Source organism: Gobius niger, assembly GCF_951799975.1.
Source record: "Gobius niger genome assembly, chromosome: 12".
Lineage (NCBI taxonomy): Eukaryota > Metazoa > Chordata > Actinopteri > Gobiiformes > Gobiidae > Gobius > Gobius niger.
In genome coordinates, this window is record NC_136863.1 from 15,836,203 (window position 1) to 15,860,457 (window position 24,255).

The 24,255-nt window shown below is 40.2% G+C and overlaps 1 protein-coding gene across 1 annotated transcript in view; it reads right to left on the reverse strand.

Moving 5' to 3' along the window:
• The window catches only part of cdh13 (cadherin 13, H-cadherin (heart)), a 287,039-nt gene that overhangs the window by 183,876 nt on the left and 78,908 nt on the right, over nucleotides 1-24,255 (reverse strand). The window contains exon 3 of the mRNA XM_079568318.1: nucleotides 10,899-11,110. Coding sequence (XP_079424444.1) covers nucleotides 10,899-11,110 — 212 coding nt within the window. The remainder of the gene's footprint in view (nucleotides 1-10,898; nucleotides 11,111-24,255) is intronic.

The window sequence follows — 24,255 nt, forward strand, 5'->3', positions numbered from 1 at the left end:
TAAGGAAACATTTTAAACGTTATGATGTACATATGACAGATGTCCACTACTAATAATTATCATTTTAATTAAAAAACAAATAATTTTAGAACAAATTAGATATTTGTATCTAGGATACTGCCTGTGATTTGTGTCTGTTGCAGATGAACAGCGAAACATACAAGTCATGTCTTCTCATGTATGACACACACAGATTAAATTGTAACAGTTCAAACTAAATCCACTCACTTTTCATAAGAGAGGTTGAGAAAAATTAAATAATTGGAAGAATAAAAGGTCAACTGATTGTTTTAACATTATGATGATAGTAAAAGTAAGTATTCATTATGTGACAAAACCATTTACATACATTTGCAATCAGTCCTTTCTCACGGGCACCTTCCCAAGAGAAATGAAAACTGCAAAAGTTTAGTAGTTCCAATTCATAAAAATGGAAATAAACATGTATTTGACAATTATAGACCTATCTCACATCTGCCACAATTCTCCAACATCTTTGAGAAGTTATTTCTAATTAGGTTTAGGGCTTGATAATTCTGTTGACAAATACAATTTGTTAAGTGACCATCAGTATGGTTTTCGATCGAGCTGATCTACAACTGCAATCATGGCGCTTTTGGAAGACTTGGCTACAGCAATACAGTAGTAAATATGCAGTGGGAGTTTTTATTGATCTGTGCAAGACCTTTGACACAATAGATCATACAAGGCTTTTAAAAAGATTGATAGGTTTGGTGTCAGGAGACCTGCACATGCCTGGCTTTCTTAGCAACAGATACCAATATGTGCATATACACATGTCACACATGGGGTTCCACAAGCTCTATATTGGGTCCCAAACTGTTTATAATGTAATGTTTTGGATAATGTAACATGTTAATTATATGTGGATGGTACCAGCCAATACTGCTCAGGAAAGGACCTGAGAAGAAGAAGAAGAATATCTTTATTTATATAGCGCCTTTCACAGACATAGTCACAAAGCGCTTGAATGACACAGAAAATGAACGAGTCTTTGCAAATACATTTTTAAGACTTACTATTGATGGAAAATTTGAATGGAAATCACATGTAAGTCTATGAAAAAACAAAATTGGCAAAATGAAAACTGTACTTGATAAAAAAAACTCTCTTCTATAACTATATAATTCCCTCAATCTTCCTTACCTAAATTATGGCTTGGAAATATGGGGAAACAAATACAAATCCAATACTCATCCTATTTTCCTACTCCAAAAAAGGCAATAAGAGTTATCACTAAAGCAGAGTTCAATCCACCAACAAACCATATTTTTGTAGAGCTAAAACTATTGAAAATCCATGATCTTGTTGACCTTAATACATTAGTAATGGTGTACAAGACACATGGTAATCTTCTCCCTCCTCACATCCAGGAGCTTTTTGAACAGAGGGAAAGTCAGTATCCTCAGAGGAACCAGCATTTTCAAAAAAGTAAAAGCTAGAACGAATGAAAAAAGTAGATGTATTTCTGCAAGAGAAGTTAATCTGTGGAATTATTTGAAAGATCAATGAAAATAGTTTAAAACAGTCAAAGATTTCAAAAAGATGTATAAATCTACAATAATTAAAAAGTGTATAAGCTTCATAAGGATGAATAAAGTAAGCAACTAATGAAAAGGCCTTAATAGATCCATAACAGATTAAATTAATTAAATGATATAATTTAGTATAGAAATAAAATAACATAAGACAAAATGTATATATATTGGAATATTGAAATATATGTTAAAATAACAATTCTAAATACGTATGTATTTCTCTTCTGTTGGAGACTCCACATTGCCTTGTGGAAGTCTGTAAACAGGGTTAGGCAATATAAATGGTAACGTCAGCCTAAACCCTTTTGATCGTGCTGTACACGGAATAATGGACATGTTTGTTTAATGTTTAAAGGAATGAAATGACAAATAAACTACTACAACGATCTTCAATAACCCATGCTCAGACCCTGCAGACTTCATAAGGACTTTAAAAGGACATGGGGCATACTCCTGAAGCCGTTTAATGGACAGCTGCTGTGAATCTCTCCAGTTCAATGTTATATGAGAACCAAGTGGAAAAAAAAGTCGCAGGGAAAGTGTGTTTTTGTTATAACCCCGTACACCATCAAAACAACACAATTATTATTTTATCTTTGTAAATGAGCCAGATAAAAACTGTAGCATGTGATGTTTGACCCATGCCCTATTGCCGTGGTTACCGCACACCAAGAGATGAGCAAAACCCCCACTCCAAGACCCACACCATTTGGTGGCACCGGAAACTCATTAACTTCCTGTCCTGCCTGTGAATGACTGATCAGTCAAAACTAACAAACACAGTTGAGGACAATGAAGACTGCGATGAACCGATGGGGACTCAAGCTTATCAGAGCCACAACCATCCTTTATTGACTTTCAAATTAGACTTAAGTATCTCAATCATCCGATTTGAGAGAGAGACGTTCAGTTACTTCTTTTAAGGACAATTTGCATTTTTTCAACAAGTCAACAACATTTTTGATCACTGCACTTTCAGCACAATTATTTTGAGTCAAACTTGTCAAGCTAATTTGACTTCCTGTGTGATCTGCTGAGGGCCCTGCTCGGGTCTGCATCAACTCGAGACCGCCACCAAAGAGACCATGACCAAAGGCTGTCGGACACCAGACCTCATTTGGTGTGGAAAACCTTTCTCTCACGGTCGTAAGCGCATCTCACAGAAATGGCTCCATAAGACTCACATCACTTCAACGCACACCACCTTAACTTCACCTACTGACTCTCAGATACATTTTAAGAATATTTCATCTGATTGTTCATTAAACTTGCTTTGTCATCCTGTTTTGCATTTCAATATTCAGTGCCATCTATAAATTGATTTGGGTCATTAAACCTCCATAAACCACAGTTTGCTTTGGTAAATGTCTGTGTTGATTATTTCAGACTAAGAGTCAATGTGCATCTGTTCAGGAATTCACATCCTTCAGATAAATCTGTAGTTTAGCCTCTTATTCTTACTTTAGTTTTGTTCACTTTTTCGAACTGGTGCCCCATTCAATTTTAAGACTAATCTACCGACCTATTAATTAATTAATAAACAAATTAATTGATTAATAAACCCTCATATACTACAAAACAGTTGAAAATGTTTTTAATGCTGCATTGGGGCTAATGCTGCATTATACTATCCTGTGCAAAGGTTTAAAACTGCTTCTCAAACGAGCATTTTTTACAGTTTTACAGTATTTTCTAAACAATATAACTTCCACCTCAGATTTTGTGCATTGTGGCAAAATTGCCCGGTTTTGCATATTTATTAGCTCCCATGCGCTACAATTGCACTGCAGCCTTTTAGCATTTAGAGACGCGAATCTTAACTGCACTTAGTTTTTTAGTACACACTCCCATATTTACCACGTGTGCACACACTTAGTAAATCAGGCCCCCACTCTCTTTGCACTTCAAATAATGTTCTGCAGAGCCGGGTGACGGCACAAGAGAAAGACACCATAAATCTTTAATGTGTCCTGTTCATAAATTACCACAACCATGACATCCCTTAGTCATCCCTAATATATTTGCCTCTGTTTTACTCTCCACTATTATCATTAGAAGGTTTAGGCGATGATATAAATCAATGATGTGCTGTGTTCAGTCTTCATAGTGATGTGTTAAAGAGAAATATGATCTTCTAACATTTTTTGAGTGGTGGGGACAAATGAATGTTTTTATTTGTTTGTTTGTTTGTTTATTTGTATACTTTATTGTCCCCGTAGGGAAATTTGTCCTATGCATTTAACCAATCCTTCGATGCCGCTGGGGCGACCCGTAAGGAGCAGTGGTCGACGGCAGTGCCGCGCCCAGGGACCCATCTCCATGATGTGGAGCCAGGGTGATGGTCAGAATCACTTGGCTGGAGGATTCACCTATTGCACATGTTTGTAGTGGTAGAGGAAACCGGAGTACCTGGAGGAAACCTACGCAGACACGGGGAGAACATGCAAACTCCACACAGAAAGGCTCCGTCCTAGTGGGAATCGAACCCGGGACCGGGATTTAGTGCTTTATTTAAGGCAAATCACACATATTCAATATGTAACAATAGCTTTTTACATTATTTTCAGAATAAAGTATTAACTTAATGTAATGATCTGAAAGTAGATTACAAAATTGTTTACAGTGTCTGGTGTACAATGTGTGTATGGGTGATTTTATCATTGTCATCTGAGCCAGAGCTACTGTGGCACCAATGTCACGTCCTTGTCTATTCTGCCATTTTCACTCTCGAAGCTATATTGAGAAGTGTCATTACTCATTTCCGACAGAGTATTGGAGGGACCTGGTGAGGTCTGGATTGTACCAAAGACAGCAATAGGGGAATGTATGGCAATTCAAAATGGACTAAACCCAAATATATGCAGCGCACCCAATCATCATGTTTCCCTATGATCAACTGAAGTCACTTGTGGCAATGTCTCAAAAACTCCACCTTTGACAAAATTCATCCAATTTTAAGTGCTGTGGTTAGAATGACTTTGTGCATTATTGATAATTTGGTGAAAATCCACACTAATCATTTTTCATTTCCATTCAATTAAAATGGCTGATAATGGAGCTATTGCTTGTGGCGGTCAGGCCTTACATTAAATCCCTCACCACCATCCAAACTCCATAATAGGGGTCACCAACAGGCGGCCCGAGATGATTCAATTCAGCCCCTGACTTGTAGAGCACAAATTCCTGCATATGCAAAAAAAAAAAAAAGTAAAGTAAAAAGTAAGTCTCTAGTCCACTCCTGAATGAATGTTTAAAGAGGGGGTATTATGCTTTTTTCAGCCACATAGCACCAGTCTATAGCACACTACAATGAGGACAAAACCTTCTGTTGGTCTGTCAATGCAGTAAATTAGAATAACTGCCTTGTATAAAATTGCTCTTTCAAAATGGCGGTAGCAAATGACTTGAAATAGGCCTCTGTCTCTTTAAGAACCTCTGACCCTTTCCGACACGCCCCCTCCACACGCTGTCTGTGGCATCACAACACTGCGCTCCTTGTCTCAACTGTATTGAAACTACGATCGGTGCATTTTAATTTTTATTGTTGGAAAGGACCTACTGTTTATCACTTTGTGAACAATGGCCACACAGGATATTATTTGGAGACAAACCTTCCACACCGGACGCTTGGAAGGGGCTCTTGCCTGAAAAATAACTGCTGTTTGGAGGCTATCTCTTTGCATCTGCCATGCCCTATGGATCTCTAACTATACCCCCATGGACGACACCAGGATCTGCAGGAGCCCATACGATTCAAAGACGGACATTATCTGTGCAGGTGGACAGTGTTTTTTCGAGGTTACCCCGTTAGCTTGTTATAATCGACTACAGCTCATTGTTGATGAAAAGTCTGCAATAAACCACAAATGTGTAAAGCCAGGCTCATTGTGTGATCATCGTAAAGGCTGCTTCGAGTAGTTGCCTGCTTTATTGACGTTATTTGTGCATAATATGCTGCCTGTTTTCAATGAATGTTGTGAAGGTGAAGGTTGTTAGCTTGTCGCGGCTAATAGTGCCTTAGCTCCGGGAGAAACCACTCGGCTACGACTCACTGTAGATGAAATGTGAGCAGTAAACTACAAAATCAACAAGCCCGGCTCCGTGTGTGATCATCATAAAGGCTGCTTCAAGCAGTTGCCTGTTTTAGTGACGTTTTCAATGCATAATATGCTGCTTGTATTCAGTGAATTTTCCCGTTAGCTTGTCGCGGCTAGCTTGTTAGCTCCGGGAGAAAACCACTCGGCTACGACTCACTGTAGATGAAATGTGAGCAATAAACTACGAAATCAACAAGCCAGGCTCAGTGTGTGATCATTGTTAAACGGTTCTTTATGTGTGTGGTGGTTTTATTGACTTTATGTGTGCATATTTCTCGTTTTCACGTGATGACTCGAGGTTTAGCTTAGTATTAGCTTTCTCCGGAGGCTCTGTGCATCATCAAGGCCCAGCGCAGAACCAGACACTGAAATAAGCGTTCTTTTCACCGGTTTTAATCCTGGGTGTTTCGGTAACAGAAACACTGATGTGTGTCTTTGTAAAAGTTTCAGAACAACTCCGGTTCACAACACATGAAGCTAATCCTCCATGATGACTCTGATTACATCTTAGGGCTAGACACTGCGGGGAGGGGGTTCTGCTGAGGAGCAGTGGTTGGTTACTCGGCTGGTGACGAAAGGTTGGAGGCGTATCCTGGAGGTCGGAGGCGTTTCCTGAAGGAATCAGGCGTTTTATCCCTAAAATGGCCGCCATCGGAGTTTTTACAGATTACTCGAAAATACGTGAATGTGCTAAGGCAACACTTCAGGCATGTTTTTAATGAGGGAATGACTTAATAACATGATGTAAAGCTTGAAAAAGTCGATTTTGCATAATACCCCCCCTTTAAAGAAATAACCTGAATGCTCACTCCAGCCACTAGGGGCAGCTTAAAGAAAGAAAAGAAAGAATTGCACACGTGTCCAGCAGAGGGCACTGAAGAGATCAGGATATAAACAACACATTCTAATCACGTTGTAAATGGACAGTCTGCCCCTGGGCGGCTGTGGCTACAATGGTAGCTTACCACCACCAAGCGCTGAGTGAAGGAATAATGACTACAGTGTAGCTGAAGCTTGTGACACAGGCTTGTAAAATGCAAAGCAAGTGTAAGCCGAGGTTACAGTCCTGTCCGGCTCATTATTATTTATGTATTGAAAAAACTTTCCTCAATAGTATGTTTCCAATCAAAACATATCTTACTGGAGCTTTTGTTTAAGGACCCCGACAAAACACTCCCAATATATTTTGTCCCCCAGCGAAATTTACTTGGAGACCCCTGCTCTATAGAACACAAATAAGGATTTTATACTTTCAACATACATTGGCTTTTGATAATACATGCGGACACAAACAATTTATATTGTTTTTGAGGAGGAACCAAACTGTTTATACAGACTAAATTTGAAGATGTGGCTCCATGCTTTGAATGTCTTGTTTTGAATCCAGAGAGAGTTGTTGTTTTGAGAACTTTTGTTTGTTATCCTGCGATGACCTGAAAAAGTCATTCATGTCATAGTCTCCTCTCATGTGCAGCAGGTACACAACCCACCAGAAAATCCTTTTAACTAGAGCTTAAAGACCCCGGCATCTCTATCATCTAATTTTAGCCATCTCTACTTGGTTATTACTTGTTTTTCCTGTTAACTGTGAGCTTCTGCAGCTTTAATCATAGTAAACAGCAACTATTTATGCTCAAGCCTTTACAGACCTTGGCAAAGTGTCTCAAAACACAACACTTAATTCGGTGGAAGAGGAACTCTAAAATTAAATCACGTTGAGATTAAAAAATATCAGGTGCACTCCATATAAAAATGAAATTAAGAAACTGAAATGATATAATGGCTAATTGACCTACTCCCAGGAAACAAGCAGAAGTGACGCTGTGGGTAGATGATCTCCTGCCAGCTGCAGCCAGGCTTGGCTTGAGCCGCAGCCAGGGTCCATAATGGAAGCTCTCAAAATGCTTTCTTGCAAAAGCTTTATTGATATTTCAGTAAAGTGAGGACTCTGTTTTTCGCACACCTCATTAGTTTTCACCGCTTTGCAGCTTTTCCAAGTATTTTATTATAGACATATAGACATAACTAGCAATTTTGAAATGACTAATTAAAATGAAAGATGAAGGTCTCATTGAGATGGTGGTGATGATGATGATTTTTATTAATTATCATGATTAATAATAATAATAATCCAGCCATCAAAGTGACGCTGTTTGTAAAGAGCTACAAAAACAAAGACCATAAATGAATCCAAAGTTTAGAAATGTTTAAGTCATGGGCATTGGCTTTTAATATGCACACCAATTGAGTGTTGTTGAATTGTGGGAGAGAAAGCATATTCCACATAGAAAGCATCACCTATAGCATGCTAGTGAAAAAATCAGTAACGCTTTATATTAAGGTGTGCTCATTAAGTATTAATAAGGTACTAATAAGCATTAATAATATGCTTGTAAAGTATTAACACACTGCTTGTTATACTTTTATCTGTAAACATACTAAGAGGCCATTAATAATATACTTATTCATAGCCAACCCTTAACCTAACCCTGACCTTAACCCTAACCCTAAAATGATTACTAATGCTTATTAATACCCAATCTAAAGCAATACCAAAAAATGCCACCGAATATCGATGTGCTTTGAGAGAGCCAAGGCTTTGCGATATACCAGCGTCCCATTTGGATGTTATTTTTCACCCTTCATTACCTCTGTATACGGAATAAAAAACATGAAGACATTTTTAGCTAACAACAGAGAATGATGTGAACTCCAGTGAAAGAGGCAGACAATCAACAACAGAATGAACAAACAGCTGCTGGTGCTGGTGAAAGACAGAGTGGGACAGAGAGGAAGAGATTATATTTATTGTGCTGTATAATGTGAGCCACTGTGCTGCGGTGGCAGAATGTCATCTTAGTCATCCCTGCAAAAACTTACTTAACATTGAAAGCCTTGGTTTGGAGGGTAACAAATCTATTTGCTGTTCCAGGAAGACGATTTTGCCCAGTATACGCGGGTACAAAATGGATGAAATGTAACAAAAGCACAAATAAATAGGCTTTTGGATTTATTTTTTCCTCTTATCAGTTGTTACATTTGAATGGTGCCTGTTTATTTTCCCTCGCAGGCAAGTGAATGTTATGCATAGCTGTTGTTGTGCAAGAAAAACAACATGAATATAATATGCACAAAAAAAGTCCATATCTCGAAGCACGGGTTTCCAAATTGAAATGCATTCTTCCATTAATTCACATATTGATCGTTCACAATAAAGGGGGGAATAAATTACTCTTTGAATTCCAGAGTTTTTGCTCATTATAGGGTTCATTCATCAGACGCCTGGCTGCCGCTGGCTCTCGGTGTTACTGCGAACTAGCGGCTTGTGTCGTTGAAATAAAACTGATTCGCTCCACCTCCATGGGCACAGCACTTATCAATTATCACCAGCCAATATTCCCCTGCCACGCAATGCCAATACAACCCGCCATGCATCCACCGCACATCGAGAGGAGGAAACAGAAACTGCAGTGTAGAAAATGAAGCAAGTAGCATAAGTAAGAGATATTTGTGTTGGTATATAATAATATATATATATATATATATTTCTTTTCTTTTTTTTTAAAATAGACACTAAATAAGATTCCCCTTTTCTTCTTGGACAGATTCATCGGTAGCATTGCCTTATTTTACTATGTTGATATATATATTAACTATATATTTTGAAGTTGTTCCTATCATCCCTTTCTAAAACTGCCCATATGGTGATCAGTCAATCCACTTGCTTCACCTCTTTTGCTAGAAACTAATCCACTTAGCCCCTCAATGTTTTGCCAAGGTAAAACACCCATGGACTGGCTAACCAAATAAGGGCTGAGGGGAGGCGCAAACAAATGAGAGTCACATCAGGCCTAACGGAGCATAGATGTTCATTAAGGCCTGGGCTGGAGCCCTGGGAGCAGCAGGACAGAGAGCACTGGGGCAGGAAGACAGATGATCCATGTGAAGGCAAGGGAACACCAACTGTACCCGCTCTCCCTGGATACCTCGACTAATCCACTTATACCGAGCGGCCAGGGGGCACCGAGTGAATCAAGGATATAAATGAGGCACACAAGTACATTTCTGGGTACACAGCGGTCTGGAACAATGTACAGGAATGGGACAGATGATGTGGATTATTAGGGAAAGAAAGACATAAAGAAAGAAAAGATTAAAAAATACTCTTGTTTTCACAAGGAGCACCTTTCGAGCACTAGAGAGAGAAGAACAAGTTGTGTTTCTATTTAGTGATTATTACAATAGATCCAAAATCCCATCCTGGATGAAGTTTGAAATGGGAAATAATTTGGGTCTACCCTCTCTCAATAATCATGATTATTTTGTTGGATGATTGAACAAAATACAAGAATGTATCAACACGTGCAAGTATATGGTATCAAAAAGATTATGCCAATACTTCAAGTTGTTCTATAAAATGAAAGAAAGGACATTTCATTTTTTTTAGTTGTCTTGTTGTAACCATGACAATAGAAATCTCTGATTCATTGAGATGCTTCACTGCGCAATATTTTACCATGTGTCAGTAGCAAGTCAGTTGATGTGTCACATACAGTAAGTGGGTCCCTGGATGAAACAAGGAAAGTCATTAGAATCTGTCAAAATCACTGACAACAGATGCCTCTTGAGGCTAATCTTGTAGCGATTGCTACATTTCATTGCTGAACAATGAAACATGTTATTTATATACATACTGTTCACGAGGGTTTTGAACATGCATATTGTTCATGTATTTGACATTTTATTCAATAAAAAAAATAAAAAATATAAATAAAATGTAAAGCTTGTTGTGAACTGCAAGGTGGTTTGAGTTATAATCTTAAGTGGAAAAACTGCAGTCATAAACAAGGAAATGGGAGGCATTATGGACCCAACAAAGGTCTAAGAAAATACTGTAACATGTGTTTCAATTTCTTTGAATTTCTTTCACATTCTGTAAAATGTGTACAATCATCAACAAGTACCAATGAATGCTTGGCATGCCTATCTAGAGTTTGCTGTAAACAACGTATGCATTGTTTCCTACTCTCATAAAGATGGCATGTGCTGGACATTAGATATGAGAGTAACATGCCAACGTTTTTTGTGTCTTGAGTGTAAATGCATGTCACACACCGCAGCTTCATGTTTTGATGTTAAAGTTTTACACAAATCCTACATGACGTTAGTCTACTCATTTTGAGTGTTTGTTGTTGTTTATTATGCTGCACACAAAAAAAAAAAGCTCAATATAAAAACTCACCCTGAGCGTGCGTGGCAGTTGCATGGGTACTCCGCTGATGTCCACTTGCGCCATGTCATCTGCGTGTGCACTCACACCATGGATGAGCATCACAGGCCCAGTGTGCAGCACGTCTCTGAGAGGAACCACATTCAGGTCCTCATCCACCGTAAAACTGGGGTCTGATACTCGGAACGTCACATCTTCATTCCCCTCGCAGTCGTCAAACTCCACTGAAAATGTAACAAGAAATAGGATTGAGTTAGCATTCTGAATGAAACAAAACACCACAACTACCTCCACAACTGCGGCTTCTTTTTTTACCAGTATGTAGACCATGTGGCAGCAAAGACAAAAATACATATTGAATGCAAATCAACTTAGTAAATATTTTCAAAAATGCAATGAAGAAAAAATATACACTCAAATATACTGTATTAGATTCCATTCAGTAAACATATCTTGGTACGTTCCACCTCTGTTGACTTACTGTGGCCGAAGATAAACATTGTGACAACCTGTCGTCTGAGCTTTAATGAAAGAGTCTCATCTCCAGTCATGCGCTGCAATATTCATAACCCCAGAAGAATATGCCTGCTGACTGTTAATGTGACGGGACCAGTATACAGGCCGCTCATGACCCGACCTGGGAAGATATAAGCCGCTGTTTACCTCCTTTGATCATGTTCTTCCCTCCCTGTGTTTTTATCATCTCTTAACAGTCCCCAAAGTCACAGTATCATCCTCACTTTTTTTCCCTGCATCCTGACAGTCCACTCTTCCCCCCGGCCTTCACCTCCATTTTACCTCGCCCTCCTGTGATGCGTGTATCATCTGCTGGGTGGATATCCCATAGGAAGTGTGCTGGTATAGTCTGCTACATATGTTCAACTCCGACATGCGAGGGCGGGGGGGGTTGGGGGGGATCACATGGTGTAACACTCGCAGCACGGGACTACATCAACATATGGCGTCTTATATGAGGTTGGGATATCTTTTCAAATTATGAATGGTAAATTGCCCCATCTCAACGCATAAATCAAGTCCCATATGGCCTTAATTATTAATCTCGCAGTGTATAAAGACTTGTCAAACCTCTTTGTTAGTTAAAACATTTCCCCACTGTACTCCTGAGGGAAGCAAACACTGCCGTAAGATGTTGAGGCGATGTCCTAAAGATACATCAATTCTAGATTCAGTCCTTTTAAGGGAACTTTTGAAAGTATTTAATATGCTCTGGGATCTCACAGATAAGAGACACCAACTTGTATCTATTCTAATGAGTTTGATGTATTATAAAGAAACAAGCAGCGTAGGGCTCAGCAGTATCTACTCATTTTTTCAATTCAACACCAATCCTATAATGTTTCAGAAACCCGAGAGGACAGAAAACACCAGAGCAATCATTACATCAATTCTATGTGTCCATCTTAAATCTCATCTTCGTATCTACCAGAAACAAGTGAATTTATCTAATTGTAAGCGTTTATCTAACTCTGAATCAACACTAAAAGATCTGAAACCATAGTCTGTGCTTTTGCTTTTCCTTTTCCTTTGAGCGTCTTGAAAAAAAATCTCCCCTTTGGTCTTCCTCTAGGCCTCGTGCTCGAGAGCTCAGCATCTTTCTTCCACTGCAACTGAAATAACACTGCCTGCTCCCTGCTCTCTAGGTCTGATTTCTCTAAGAATAGCAGGATGCTTCACACATGAACAGCTGTTCTGTCATCTGTGGACAATTGATAGACACCAGCTGGAAATAAACTGTATAAGGGTAAGTTCTAATCCTAAAATAAACAAATACAGTCCATTAAATGGACACAGCTGGACATCTCTTGACTTAGATGGCCTTAGTTTCTGAGATCAGTTGAGATTGAGCATTTTTAGGTTTGCTTGTTTGGTCAGGACAGTGCATGTTAATGAACACACATGGGATTTGTGCATGTAAACACATTGGTCTGTAGCCCTGGGCTACTTTCCATCCATTGTATCTCACTCGCACTCTCAAACACACTCTCATCCATCCTGGCTTATTGTACATGTTTTAGTGGTACAGCACCCAGGGGAAACCTACGCAGACACGGGGAGAACATGCAGACTCCATACAGAAAGGTCCTGCCTGAGACCTTCAAGCTGTGAAGCACGTGCGCTAACCACTGTGTCCCCGTGCCACTCGCGGTATATGGTATGGCTTACACAGCCAGCTCTGGGAAGCTAATGCCATCTATGTCTAGAGATGTCCAGCTGGGTAGATTTAGTGGACTTATTTATTACCCTACACGATTGAAGATTCTTGTGACATTAAACCTGATTTGAAATTCTATATCTTCATTTTATCAGTTACAAAGCTTCACTTAACCTTCACCTTGTAGAAACAATAGCAACAGTGTCCATTGAGTGGCTATAAATTACATCAGCTGAAGTCCATCAAAGAGCTCACTTAGCCTTTGTGGAAGTGATGCCTCCCTCTCCTTTATCCCACATTTGCATTTTAATGGTCCCTGTGGATTTCCAAGTTCTGTAAAAGTAAGTGTGGGGTTTTCCTTTTCATCAAAATCAAATAAGATATGTTTGTTTCCCTGCTATGTTCTTCCATCATTTTCAAAGTAGTTCCAAATCTGTAGAAGATTGTGGTAATGGAAGAGATGATACCATAATGGACTACACATAATGGTAAAGAGCTACTTAGTCACAACACGCTCTTCTAGGAAAACAAGGCAACCCCTGAGCCCCGGCAAGAGAGATGTGTTCATTTCCATCCCCATTACAAGCCTTAGATTTATTCCAATAACATGGGCACACTCTTTAGAGCTCACAAATTGCAGCACCGAACAGTGTCAGTGGCATTTCAAAGGCAGCCCCAGTGTTTGATGGTATTCTAATGTTGTCAGGTTCGGGGAGGGGAGTGTTCAGAAGAGACGCTGTTGAGCTGGCGGCTTTGAAGTTGGGCTACAATGACAAAATGCCACTCGCCCTTCTCCAGCTTCAATGTGCACACGCTTCCTTTTTGCAGAGCGCTGGCTTAGGATTGAAGAGGCAACATGGATTAGAAACTCTAAAATCCCATGATCTTGTAGGAAGGGAGCTGAAAAAGAGTGTTTTGTGTCTTAAACCACAAAACCTTTTGCCGACAGGCTACAGTAAGATTCATTCAAATTATCCAAAAAGGTCAAAAGCAATGGTTGTAAGTCATGCATCAGTAGATATTTCATTTTCAAGGACATCTTTTAGAACAGGGGTCTGCAACCTTCATTATCAAAAGAGCCATTTTGCCCACTCTGCAAAATAAAACAAAGGTAATAAACTTTAAAAAAGTTTACATTTTTTGTTAAATTTTAACTGTTTTGTTTTTGGGTTTAGCACTCAGAAGACCTCTCCCTTGATAAAATGTGTAACGTTTGAGTCCATTTCCATTTGCTAGAGGACGGAGGAGTTTCTTTCTCAGCCAGGAATAAATTGAAGCACCTTAACATAACAAAACCTACAGGTTATTTTTGTGAAAGCAGAACTAAGTAACTCATGCCCCTAGAGGCCATAAGCGCCACTGCAGGTGTCGTAGTATGTTGCGTTTTTTTTTTTTACTCAATCAATTGTCTGTGAGAGTAAATACTACGCTGACAGAAAAGACAAAGGGAGAGAGGGATATTGTACATTGTGCCACAACCCAATTACACAGTGGAGATATTTTTTGTCACTCAAGCTTGGCTGTAAATACTGCAAAAGTGGCACTAGCCCGCAGTTAGCTTTGCCCTTTAGCCTGTTAGCTTCTTCTTCGTTATTCTATTAGTGTGTATTGTGCCTCCGGGTCAGAGCAGGGAAAGTTGCAAGCATGGTTTTCTGGCCAGGGGGAGATTAAAGACCCCCAATCATCCCATTGACACTTGTACTACCCCCAGAGGGACTACGGAGGGATTTATTAAGGTAAATAAGGAGGCACAGGTTGTGCACCCTGCTTTAGAACAATGGTTTTACTGCGGTAGATGGAGTACTGCATTTCTAGTATTTGTTCATTGTGGTCAATATATTGTTGACTTTTGGAATATTAATTATTTACATGGAAATAAACTGAAAAGTGATACAGTGTAGTTGTTCTGCTTTCTCAGTCTTGCTTTATCAACAACACTTCAAGTCACTTCAAAGCATTTTTATCCTTAACATTATTAGCAAAAATACTATACACTGTGAATCCACTTTTTTATTTCACTTGTGTTCTGTCAACCCCAAACTGTAATTCTTCCCTGTACCCTCCTTACCTCAACCTGTTCTAAATTTTCCCTTTGAGCTGCTTTCAAGACCATTTTCTGTCTTGTACCTAAATGTCAGACCGCTTCGATGGGTCGATGGGAATCAGAGTCATAATCTTGAAAGCGGCAGTGGCAGTGTGCTTGTGCCGATAGCTCTCATGTCACCCCTGGGCCCTGACGAAGGGGACGGGCTTCATACAAAAACTCTCAAGAGAACACGCTCCTCCCTGGCGCACTTTTGAAAAAATATTGATGCCCTCAATACGACTTCACAACAGAGCTTCCCAACTAACTATTATTAGGTTTCAGTACTGCATGGCCCTGAGCCTTTCATCTTGCAAGACAGCATGAACGACGGTTACACTGGGGTCCACAGCCCAATCTTTCATCTCGGGTTTAACAAGTGATAATGGGGCCCCCGACTGTGGCTTTTCGGTCTCTATGTTCAATGCAATCGTGTGCATGCAGCATTGGATCAGAAGAACCTGTTTGCAAGCAGTGGAGAGTTTCTTATGACTCTGGACTAGATGACCAATGAATTCAGGAATACGGATATGTTTGAAGATTTGTTGATGACTATTGGGTATGTACTTATGTTCTCATTCTAAACACGACACCCTATTGTTCTAAAATGAGTGGCAACAATGACAAATTATCTTCATTCAGTGGATTAAGATAAGATTGAGCTCCTTTTTCTGGGTGGATTTCATGGACACAAAGCCATCTGGACAGGATAGGTTAAAAATATTAAGAGAGAGATTAGGTTCACTGGGTGTATTCAATACCTCTTTTGTCTTCATAATGAGTATTTCAGTTGGTTACATTAACTGCGTTTCCATCAAATAAAATGTAAATTTTTCCCACAGGCACATAGGCAAAGCGCATAACAAATGTGAATTGTCACATGTTTCCATGAGGGCATTGTAGCAAATAACAGTAGGCTACTATTTCAACCAGAGACAAAAGATAACACAGAGATGGAGATCTGGCAGCAAAATATGTTGATTGTCACATTTACTTTTAAAGCAGTTTGCAAATTAGACGCTGCAAGTTGTTGTTATGCAGTAGTTAGCCTTGTAAACAGCTTGAACGTGAAACAAAGCAACGGTGTGTGCATCTTTACAGCCAAATGGAGGCAGGGGATATTTTTGATCTGTATAACTGTCTATGGAGCACTGCGATAATTGCAGAGACTGCACAAAAGCACATGTTTACTGAAGTATAACAGACGGTTTATTTATCTTTGATGATGGCGACAGTTCAGCAAAGCCCCAACATCAAAACACATGAAAATGCTTATTAAAAGGGACCAAAAGACCAACCATAGCAGAAGCGGACAGAAAAATGGATGGGCTTGACAAAATGCAGCGAGGCAGTGGGGTAAAAAACAGACCGTTTTCTGAGACAGTACAGACAGCCTCACAGGTGGCTTCAAAGTTCAGCCCAGAGTCAACAATTGTGCCCAGATGTTTGTGCTGGGTCACCTGCTCCACGGTCTACCCCTGGAAAGAGGCTGGGTCAAGACAGTGGGTGTTTTGGCCATGTCTTTGATTTTCTTCACGTTCAGCAACAGCACAGAATCCTCACACCAGGAAAAGAGTCCTCCCTCACAAAGAGTACAAGATTATTGCTACTTTATACAATAGTTTGTCAAGTTGAATAAAAAATACATTAAAAAACTTACTAGGAACCTCTATTTGTGTGACAGTTGGCATGTTCCTCTGCTCCTCGGCTCTGAAATGTGCACAAGCTGCTTATGATAATCTGGCACTTACAAAAAGATAAGTGACTGGCAGTGTCTCGAAATTGTGTGCTGTAGAGACAACACAGGCGCCATCCTCCAGTGCTCACATGAAGAGGCTGTTCAACTGCTTCGCTCTCACACGCAACTGAAGATCACTAATGTGAGATCTAGGAGCCGCATCCTCTGCCAGTCAACATGTACACACGGATCAGGACACACTGGCTGGTAATGCCTCGTGGGAGACGTACAAAAGGGATGCTCGTGCTCCTGGTTCCTTATTCCACTTGTGAGGTGCAACTATTACTTCCCCATTCAAGTGCAAAAATAGTACAGGAGGCCATTGAGCCACATGCTGTCTTTTGTAAATTGGTGCCTTAACCCACTTCTGAACAGTCTTCACACATTTTGGAACTTGCTTAATGAAACATGTATGCTTCATTTACGGGGTGACTGCATTTCAATCAATGTAGATATTTTTTCATACTAGTCATTTACTCCAGGGCCATGAGAGCTACAAAGGGGCTGAAGCTTTAAAGGGAGCATGCCGAAAACTTGTTGTGTTTTAACCGGTACCTCAAAGTGAAAAGGCTCCAGGACCAATTAGAAAGTATGGAGCATTTCTGTTGTTCAGATTAACTTGCTTACCCGTGCTGTAAATCAGATTCTACAACCTAATAATGTTCCGTTAAACCTGGTTAATTAAAGCAAGAGCAAATAAACTTGTTATTTCAAGGAGATTTCAAAGCAAATAACTGGAATCTGGCACAGATGGTAAACGTTCAGCAGTAAATGTTTAGGCCTGCAGGCTCAAGTTTTGAAGATGCTCATTTCAAGGTTACACCTGCTTCATTTTGAATACATTTGAATTTCTATGCAATACATGTTATGGCTTCACTAACATCTGTTTGTGGAACTTCTCCTGCACTAACCATAGAGATCTTCTCCAGGTTAACTGCAGGAACACATCTTTAACTCGTGACAGTCGGACTGACCATAGATAGAGGTCATTGTTTTATACTGGTTCTGGTTAGGTCGACCTAAAGGGGCTCTCAACCCGAGAGCAGCAGTAATCAGTCACTGTGAATCCAATGGCAGCACTCTCAGAGCGGCTCCTCTCGCACTCTGTAGCGGACAGGTGTAGTTTTTAAGGCAGCTGACTCTGAACTAGTCTCGCTTTTATTCTTCATTTTTGAGCAAAGAAAAGACTCATTCTAAATGAAGGCATGGTGCATGACAGGACGTTTGGATTACTACTCTGGCGAAGCCAAATGGATCAACTTTACATCATTGAGGTACAATATGTTTCTCTCTCTCTGCTGTGCTGTAAAGCTTTCCGATTAAATCACATATCTCCTCGGGCTCGCACATCAGCCTCACTGTATTTAACCATAAGAGAGAGAAATGACCATGGCGAAACTCCAGGGAACCCTCAGATTGACTCAGAGGGTCATGTCTTGTTGTTGTTTAGCTGCTGAAGCACCAGTAGACTGTGTTGTGGATGACTCAGTGAGAGTGGCTGAATGCACAGTAAGAGACCAAATGGCAGATTAGACACTATGTATGGCATATACTTTGTCTATAGGAGCTTCCAGTATAGTCCTTTCAGGAGTGTCTATTCATCTGTTCTCGAAAAAAGGATCACGTGTATAATAAAGGTCTAAACTGTAGTGAAATTTGTCATGCCATTTAGCCGCCAAAAAGGACGCACCACGCTGCCAACTGCAGTGGCAGCCAACATGTCCATCAAACGTGTGCTAAGAAGCACGACAAGGTTCACATATAAAATCTATAACCAATCATTATTTGTGCACGAGCTGCCACCAAACAGCACACATGCTTCAGCGATGTAGTGTGTTGGATCGATAGGCTTTCAGGAAGCATGCAACACCCAACTTCACCCCTGAGGCTCAGGCTAAGTTACTCAGCACTTTCTCTGGCCACTCAAGGGAAGCCACACTGGGCTTTGGGCCAGGAACCAAAGACAGGAAAGTAAGAGAAGAAAACTTTTGACACAAAGTAATTCTGTCACCTGTGTGACAGCTCCTATCATTATCTGCTTAGAGAGTGCACAGTTCACTTGGAATGAGTACAAGGCCTTGTTGAACTGCAGCTGTTTTACTCAGAAGAGCAATGTCAAGGATCTGGGACTTGTAGTGTTTTCATCACTTAATAAGACATATAACCTGTGAGACCTTGTAACAGTAATTTAGAGTAAGCCTGCGTTCCAATGGTACTGCAGTATTGTTGAGCACTGTGTATTATTTCTACAGGTCCAGGAGACCGGAATCTGTGGTGCCAACACGGATAACGACGCTAACACAATAAACATTTTGAAATGAAATAAAATATACATTATATTTAGCAAAATATACATTATATTTAGCAATCATCAGTGGTCCAATCCCTGTTGTGAAGAATGCCATTGTTCGGAGCCATTCCAGGGAGCGGCACAGTTATCTTTCCATAAGTATACTTAAGAAATAATAAAAAAAAATGCCCACTGACACAAAGCTTATTGGTGTTGCAAATTAACTAGCCTTGATCTACAGACATAGATTTGTTTTGATTTCTAATTTTGTACTTGCGAAGCTGAGACATGTCCCTTGGTATGGCAGTGAAATAAATACTACAGGCAGACCTTGTGTCATGCTCTAAATTTTGATGATATTTTAAGCACCAAACAAGATGTTGTGTGGCAGTTTCCCAGCTGGAGCGCACATCTCTGACTGACTGTGGCGTCTGATCATTCTGGGCCATCACTTTCCTTCAGACTCAAGAATATGTGCCCACGTGTGGTCATCATAAACCAATAATAATCCTGACATTTTGTTTCTGTTGACGAAAGTACCACCTTAAATGTATTTAAGAAGATGACGTTACTAATTGATGAACAGGATCTGTATAATGCTATTTTAGTCATCTCAAAGTAAGCTATAGGCATTTATATGATACATTGTGCCTCTACCACTATGGAGTACTATTTTTTGTGAGAAATATAACTACGCCCTCTCTCCGAGCTAATCTGCCCATCGATTGTCAAATATAAATATCACAGCAATAAGTGAAGTATCTTCACAATGCAGTTATAAGGAGTTGACATCTGCAACACACATGACATCTGTTCAGATGCTCAAGGGGTGTGTTTGTTTTGTCCGCAGGGGCAGCACTGACCTGGAAGTGCCTCATGCACTTCCTTTTTTTTTTTTTTTTCTTTCTTACAACAGAAGTAATGAAAAAGCTATTTTATAAATTAAAATCAGGCCGTAAGGCATTAGATTACAGACGTTGGGCTCTTCCTGTTTGACATGTGTCACAACTCAGTCGTTTTCCAGGAGAGGGCGGAGCAGCTGCTCAGAGAGCAGGTTTCAGGAGGATTGCTTAGAACTGCATGAATGAAGTCAAAAAGCACTCTGGGGTGTTTTTGATAAGGAAATAGCATTACAACATGGCTAAAGCTAAAGCTGATTTAGCATGTTATAGATCCTTGAAGTTGGCAAGATATGAGTTGCTTTTGTATCAAAAATGTAAATTACTTCCTGGTTATTTGGGTAAGGCAAATAGGACTTTGTTGCACCCTAACACTCATAAACACAGAGCACAGACTTGAGACTCTTAAATTGTTATGTTTATGTGCAGCACTATGAGCACACATATTCACAGAAGGTTTCAGACAATTAGACACAGTTGCTTGAAGACTATGGTTAGTATCGGACCTGAAGGGTAACTGTTGTCGGCTTATCACCCAGTGTTGTCATATTTTGTAAAGTATGTGCACAGTGTGGTGTTGTTATCCCTGTTGCCCCACTTGACAACAGTTTGACATTAGCTTACATTAGCCATGAGGTGCAATACGGTAGCTGTTGCCATGTGACTGGGGGGGAGCGAGGACGGAAGTTAGCTTGATCAGAGTACGAGACAGCCACTGTGAGATATAGAAGACCAAAGGAACTCTAGGGAAGGAGTACATCAAACGGAGTGCCAATCGCAGAGGGATTTCAGATGGAGACTTGGCACAGCAGCCCTGTGCCCTGATGCCCTGTGATTAGAGCCTCAGCGGGCATCCTCTCGGGGCCGGGCCGTTTGTCAGAGGTAGAGCCGCCAGTTCACCGCCAGATGTTTGGATAAAAGATGATGTCTTCTATAAAAGCGGGAAATGCTTTCAAGTCTATGCAAATGGGTTATTTCATTTCAAAAGGAGAAGAAATTGAGGCCATTTGAGTTTTCATGAACCAAATACAATAAGGGGTATGGTCTTAGGGAACCTCATAGTAAGTGAGTTAATGTTTTGAACGTTGACCAAAATGCCCTTATGACATTGATTTCAAAGCTGCGACACTGAGGATTGCAACCATTAGGAAATTACAGTGGACACTTAATTTCAATGTAATGTATTATTATTTGTTTTGTTTTTATTCACTTGAGTGTTATATTGGTTTTGATTGTCTTTTTTAATCATGTATTGTTTTTACTTAGTGTTTTTTCCTGTTCCTTTTTGGTTTAGTAATGTCAATCTTTTTATGTGCAGCCCTTTGGAAGCGCTTGTTTATATAATGTCTGCAGAAATGGATCTTAAAGTCAGTTCAGGCCCCAGAGGAGACCCTATTGTACGTGTTTTTTTAAGTGGTGGGGAAATCACATGGAGAAGCACTTGGAGAAGCACATGGAGAAGAAAAGAAATTGACTGCTATTCATCAAAATGTAAAGTCTTTCATCATTTCTTTTTGCCATCAGCAGCATTTCTTACTCCTCAATAAGCCATCCCACTTTTGTCCCAGCATCCCAGACCAGTATCTCCGCGCAGCCTCCAGTCACAGGTTGACCTACATAAAGGTACTAACCGTGGGCGATGCACTCCCACCAGGGACACCATAGCTCTTCATCATCTGCCTGTTTACACACTTTCAACCGCAAGACAAACAGAATATCCCTGGCACATACGACACTGTGCACACTGCACGTTTCCTTAAATATTGTAAACCATAACATCCACACAGAATGCTCAGCTGTAGTTCATGCTAGTATTGGCCGATGCCGTAATTACGCTCATTTGTCAAAAGCAGGACCTTGATTTATGGTCAAATTAAAAATATACCGGAAAGGAAGCTTCAGGTGCCGCTGACTGGGGCGGTGGGAGGTGATTAATGTCACGCCATTACTGCCGGGAGAGTGGCACAATCTGAGCGAGCTCCTTGCCTCGGCGGGAGAAGCCGCTGTGCGCACCCCTGTCCACGCAGCCAATATCAGAGATGACAGTGGAGGTGTGGGCAGGAGCCTGTGTGGCACTGGGAGGCGGGTGTCAAGAAGGAGGGAGTAGGTTTAGTGGCCAAATTTAGAAAGCAAGAGCAACAGAGTGTGGGGCGACTGCGGCTCTTATTAAGAGTGAAGCGAGCGCCGATCCTTCTGCAGGCAGATTTAGGGCTGAGTACAGGATTTCATAACAGATCTTTCAAAATAACCTGCAGGCATGGTTAATAATATGGTAAATATTGTGACAGTGCTATTCTTGTTGTTTATGCCTTGAGATATGTTTTCAGTATACAGTAAGCAAAGCGATGTATCGTTCTTTTTTTAGCGCAGTATACCAACAATAATGCTCCACGATTGGTGAACACAAAGGTAGATGACGATATAAGAAAGATATAATGTATTGCCATGAAAAAGAAACTTGATAAAGAGAACGCAGGTGTTACGGGTCATACATTTGCAACCATACTTAGACTTTTTATTAATTAATGTATGTGTCTAGAATTTACGAGTTTTTTTTTAACCCCACTTTGACCAAGCACAAAGGTTCTCGACTGGAGAGCTTGGCCAGTGTAACGTCTCATTTGAAAGCTAAGACCTGCCAAACGGATCGTAATGTGTCGCATTGTCCCCGCGTCTTTTATCACATTATTGAAGCGTTTTTTAATCTTTTTTTATCGCTTTTTTGTTGTGTTTTTGTAGATTTTTTTAACCACATTTTCGTCATGTTTCCACCACGTTTTCATCACGTTTTTGTCACGTACGTTTTTGTCACGTACGTTTTTGTCACGTTTTCATCACTTTTCGTCACGTTTTTGTCACATTTTCGCCATGTTTTCATCACGTTTTCATCACATTTTCATCATGTTTTAATCACCTTTTCATCACGTTTTTGTCACGTTTTTCATCACTCTTTTGTGGCTTTTATGTTGCTTTTTCATCACTCTTTAGTCGTGTCTTTGTCACTTGTTACTTGCGTTATTGTTGCTTTTCTTCATCGGCACGTTTTGTTTATATTTTGGCCCTTTTTTCTCAAGAAGCTTTTCTTTTTTTTTTAGACCTGGGTAATGCCAAACTGCAGGAAATGTGCTTGGTTCAGGTGGAGGTTAAGAGATTAAGAAGGTGCTCAGGAGCCCAGAGCTGCGGTGCTACAAAGAAACTCAAAAAAGACAAGTACCGGAGTCTGGAGTCGCTATAATTTCACGGAAATCTCCATGTGACATTGAGGGACAGTAACTACAGGATTACAGAAACGTGCAAATGGAACTCTAAAGTTTACCACCTGAACTGTGAACACCAGCCAGGCATTATAGCGTCCCAAAGACAACACTGTTGAGAGGGCACTTCCATTCGTCCAGTGTCTGCCAGTAAAATAATTCAAGCACTATTAAATTATGCGTGTGATGAAGTCGAGGGAAACACAGAACGGAGCACAGGTCTTAATACGCTCTAAGCTATGTGCCAGACATCCACACCTTTTAGTCTGAGGCAATGCTTAATCAAGACTGGTACGCTTCTGTGTTTTTTGCCGGTAATAATGTCAAACAGAGGGCACTGCAGGAGACTGATAATGGTTCGTATTTTCATGACATTTTATCAGCTGTCAATGTGACATGGCCGGAAGCTTTACACTTCACCATAAAAGCAGAGGTTTGCATAAATTATTGAACTTGTGTCTATTACTGGAGTAAGTGGAAAGGTTAAGTCCGGTGGCATAGCTGATGTTCTTGAAGAGTTATTAATTCTGACCAGCAGCCAGTTCAGTGATAATGGTGCCTGAGCTCTATTGCTACCACTGACAGAAGGCAAACAGCTCGCAGAAGTTATGGTCTATGTGGACTATGTGGTCAAATCTGAAGGAAGAGTTTCAATAAATCATCATCTTAGTATTTATGTGCAGCAGATTATACCAATGCACACTTGGGTGTATAAGGTTTTCCACATAGAGTAAAACGTATATTTTGAAAATGATGCAAATCTCTGTCTCCATCTAATTCACCGCCATTTTTAAATAATTTGCGAACTCAGAATAACAAAGAAAATGAAGTCTGCCATTAAGTTTGCAGTTTGCCAACTTTATCCTAGTGAAGGACCTACCTGTGCTTGTTGATCCCATAAAATTGTATTTTTCCATCACATGCCATAAAGT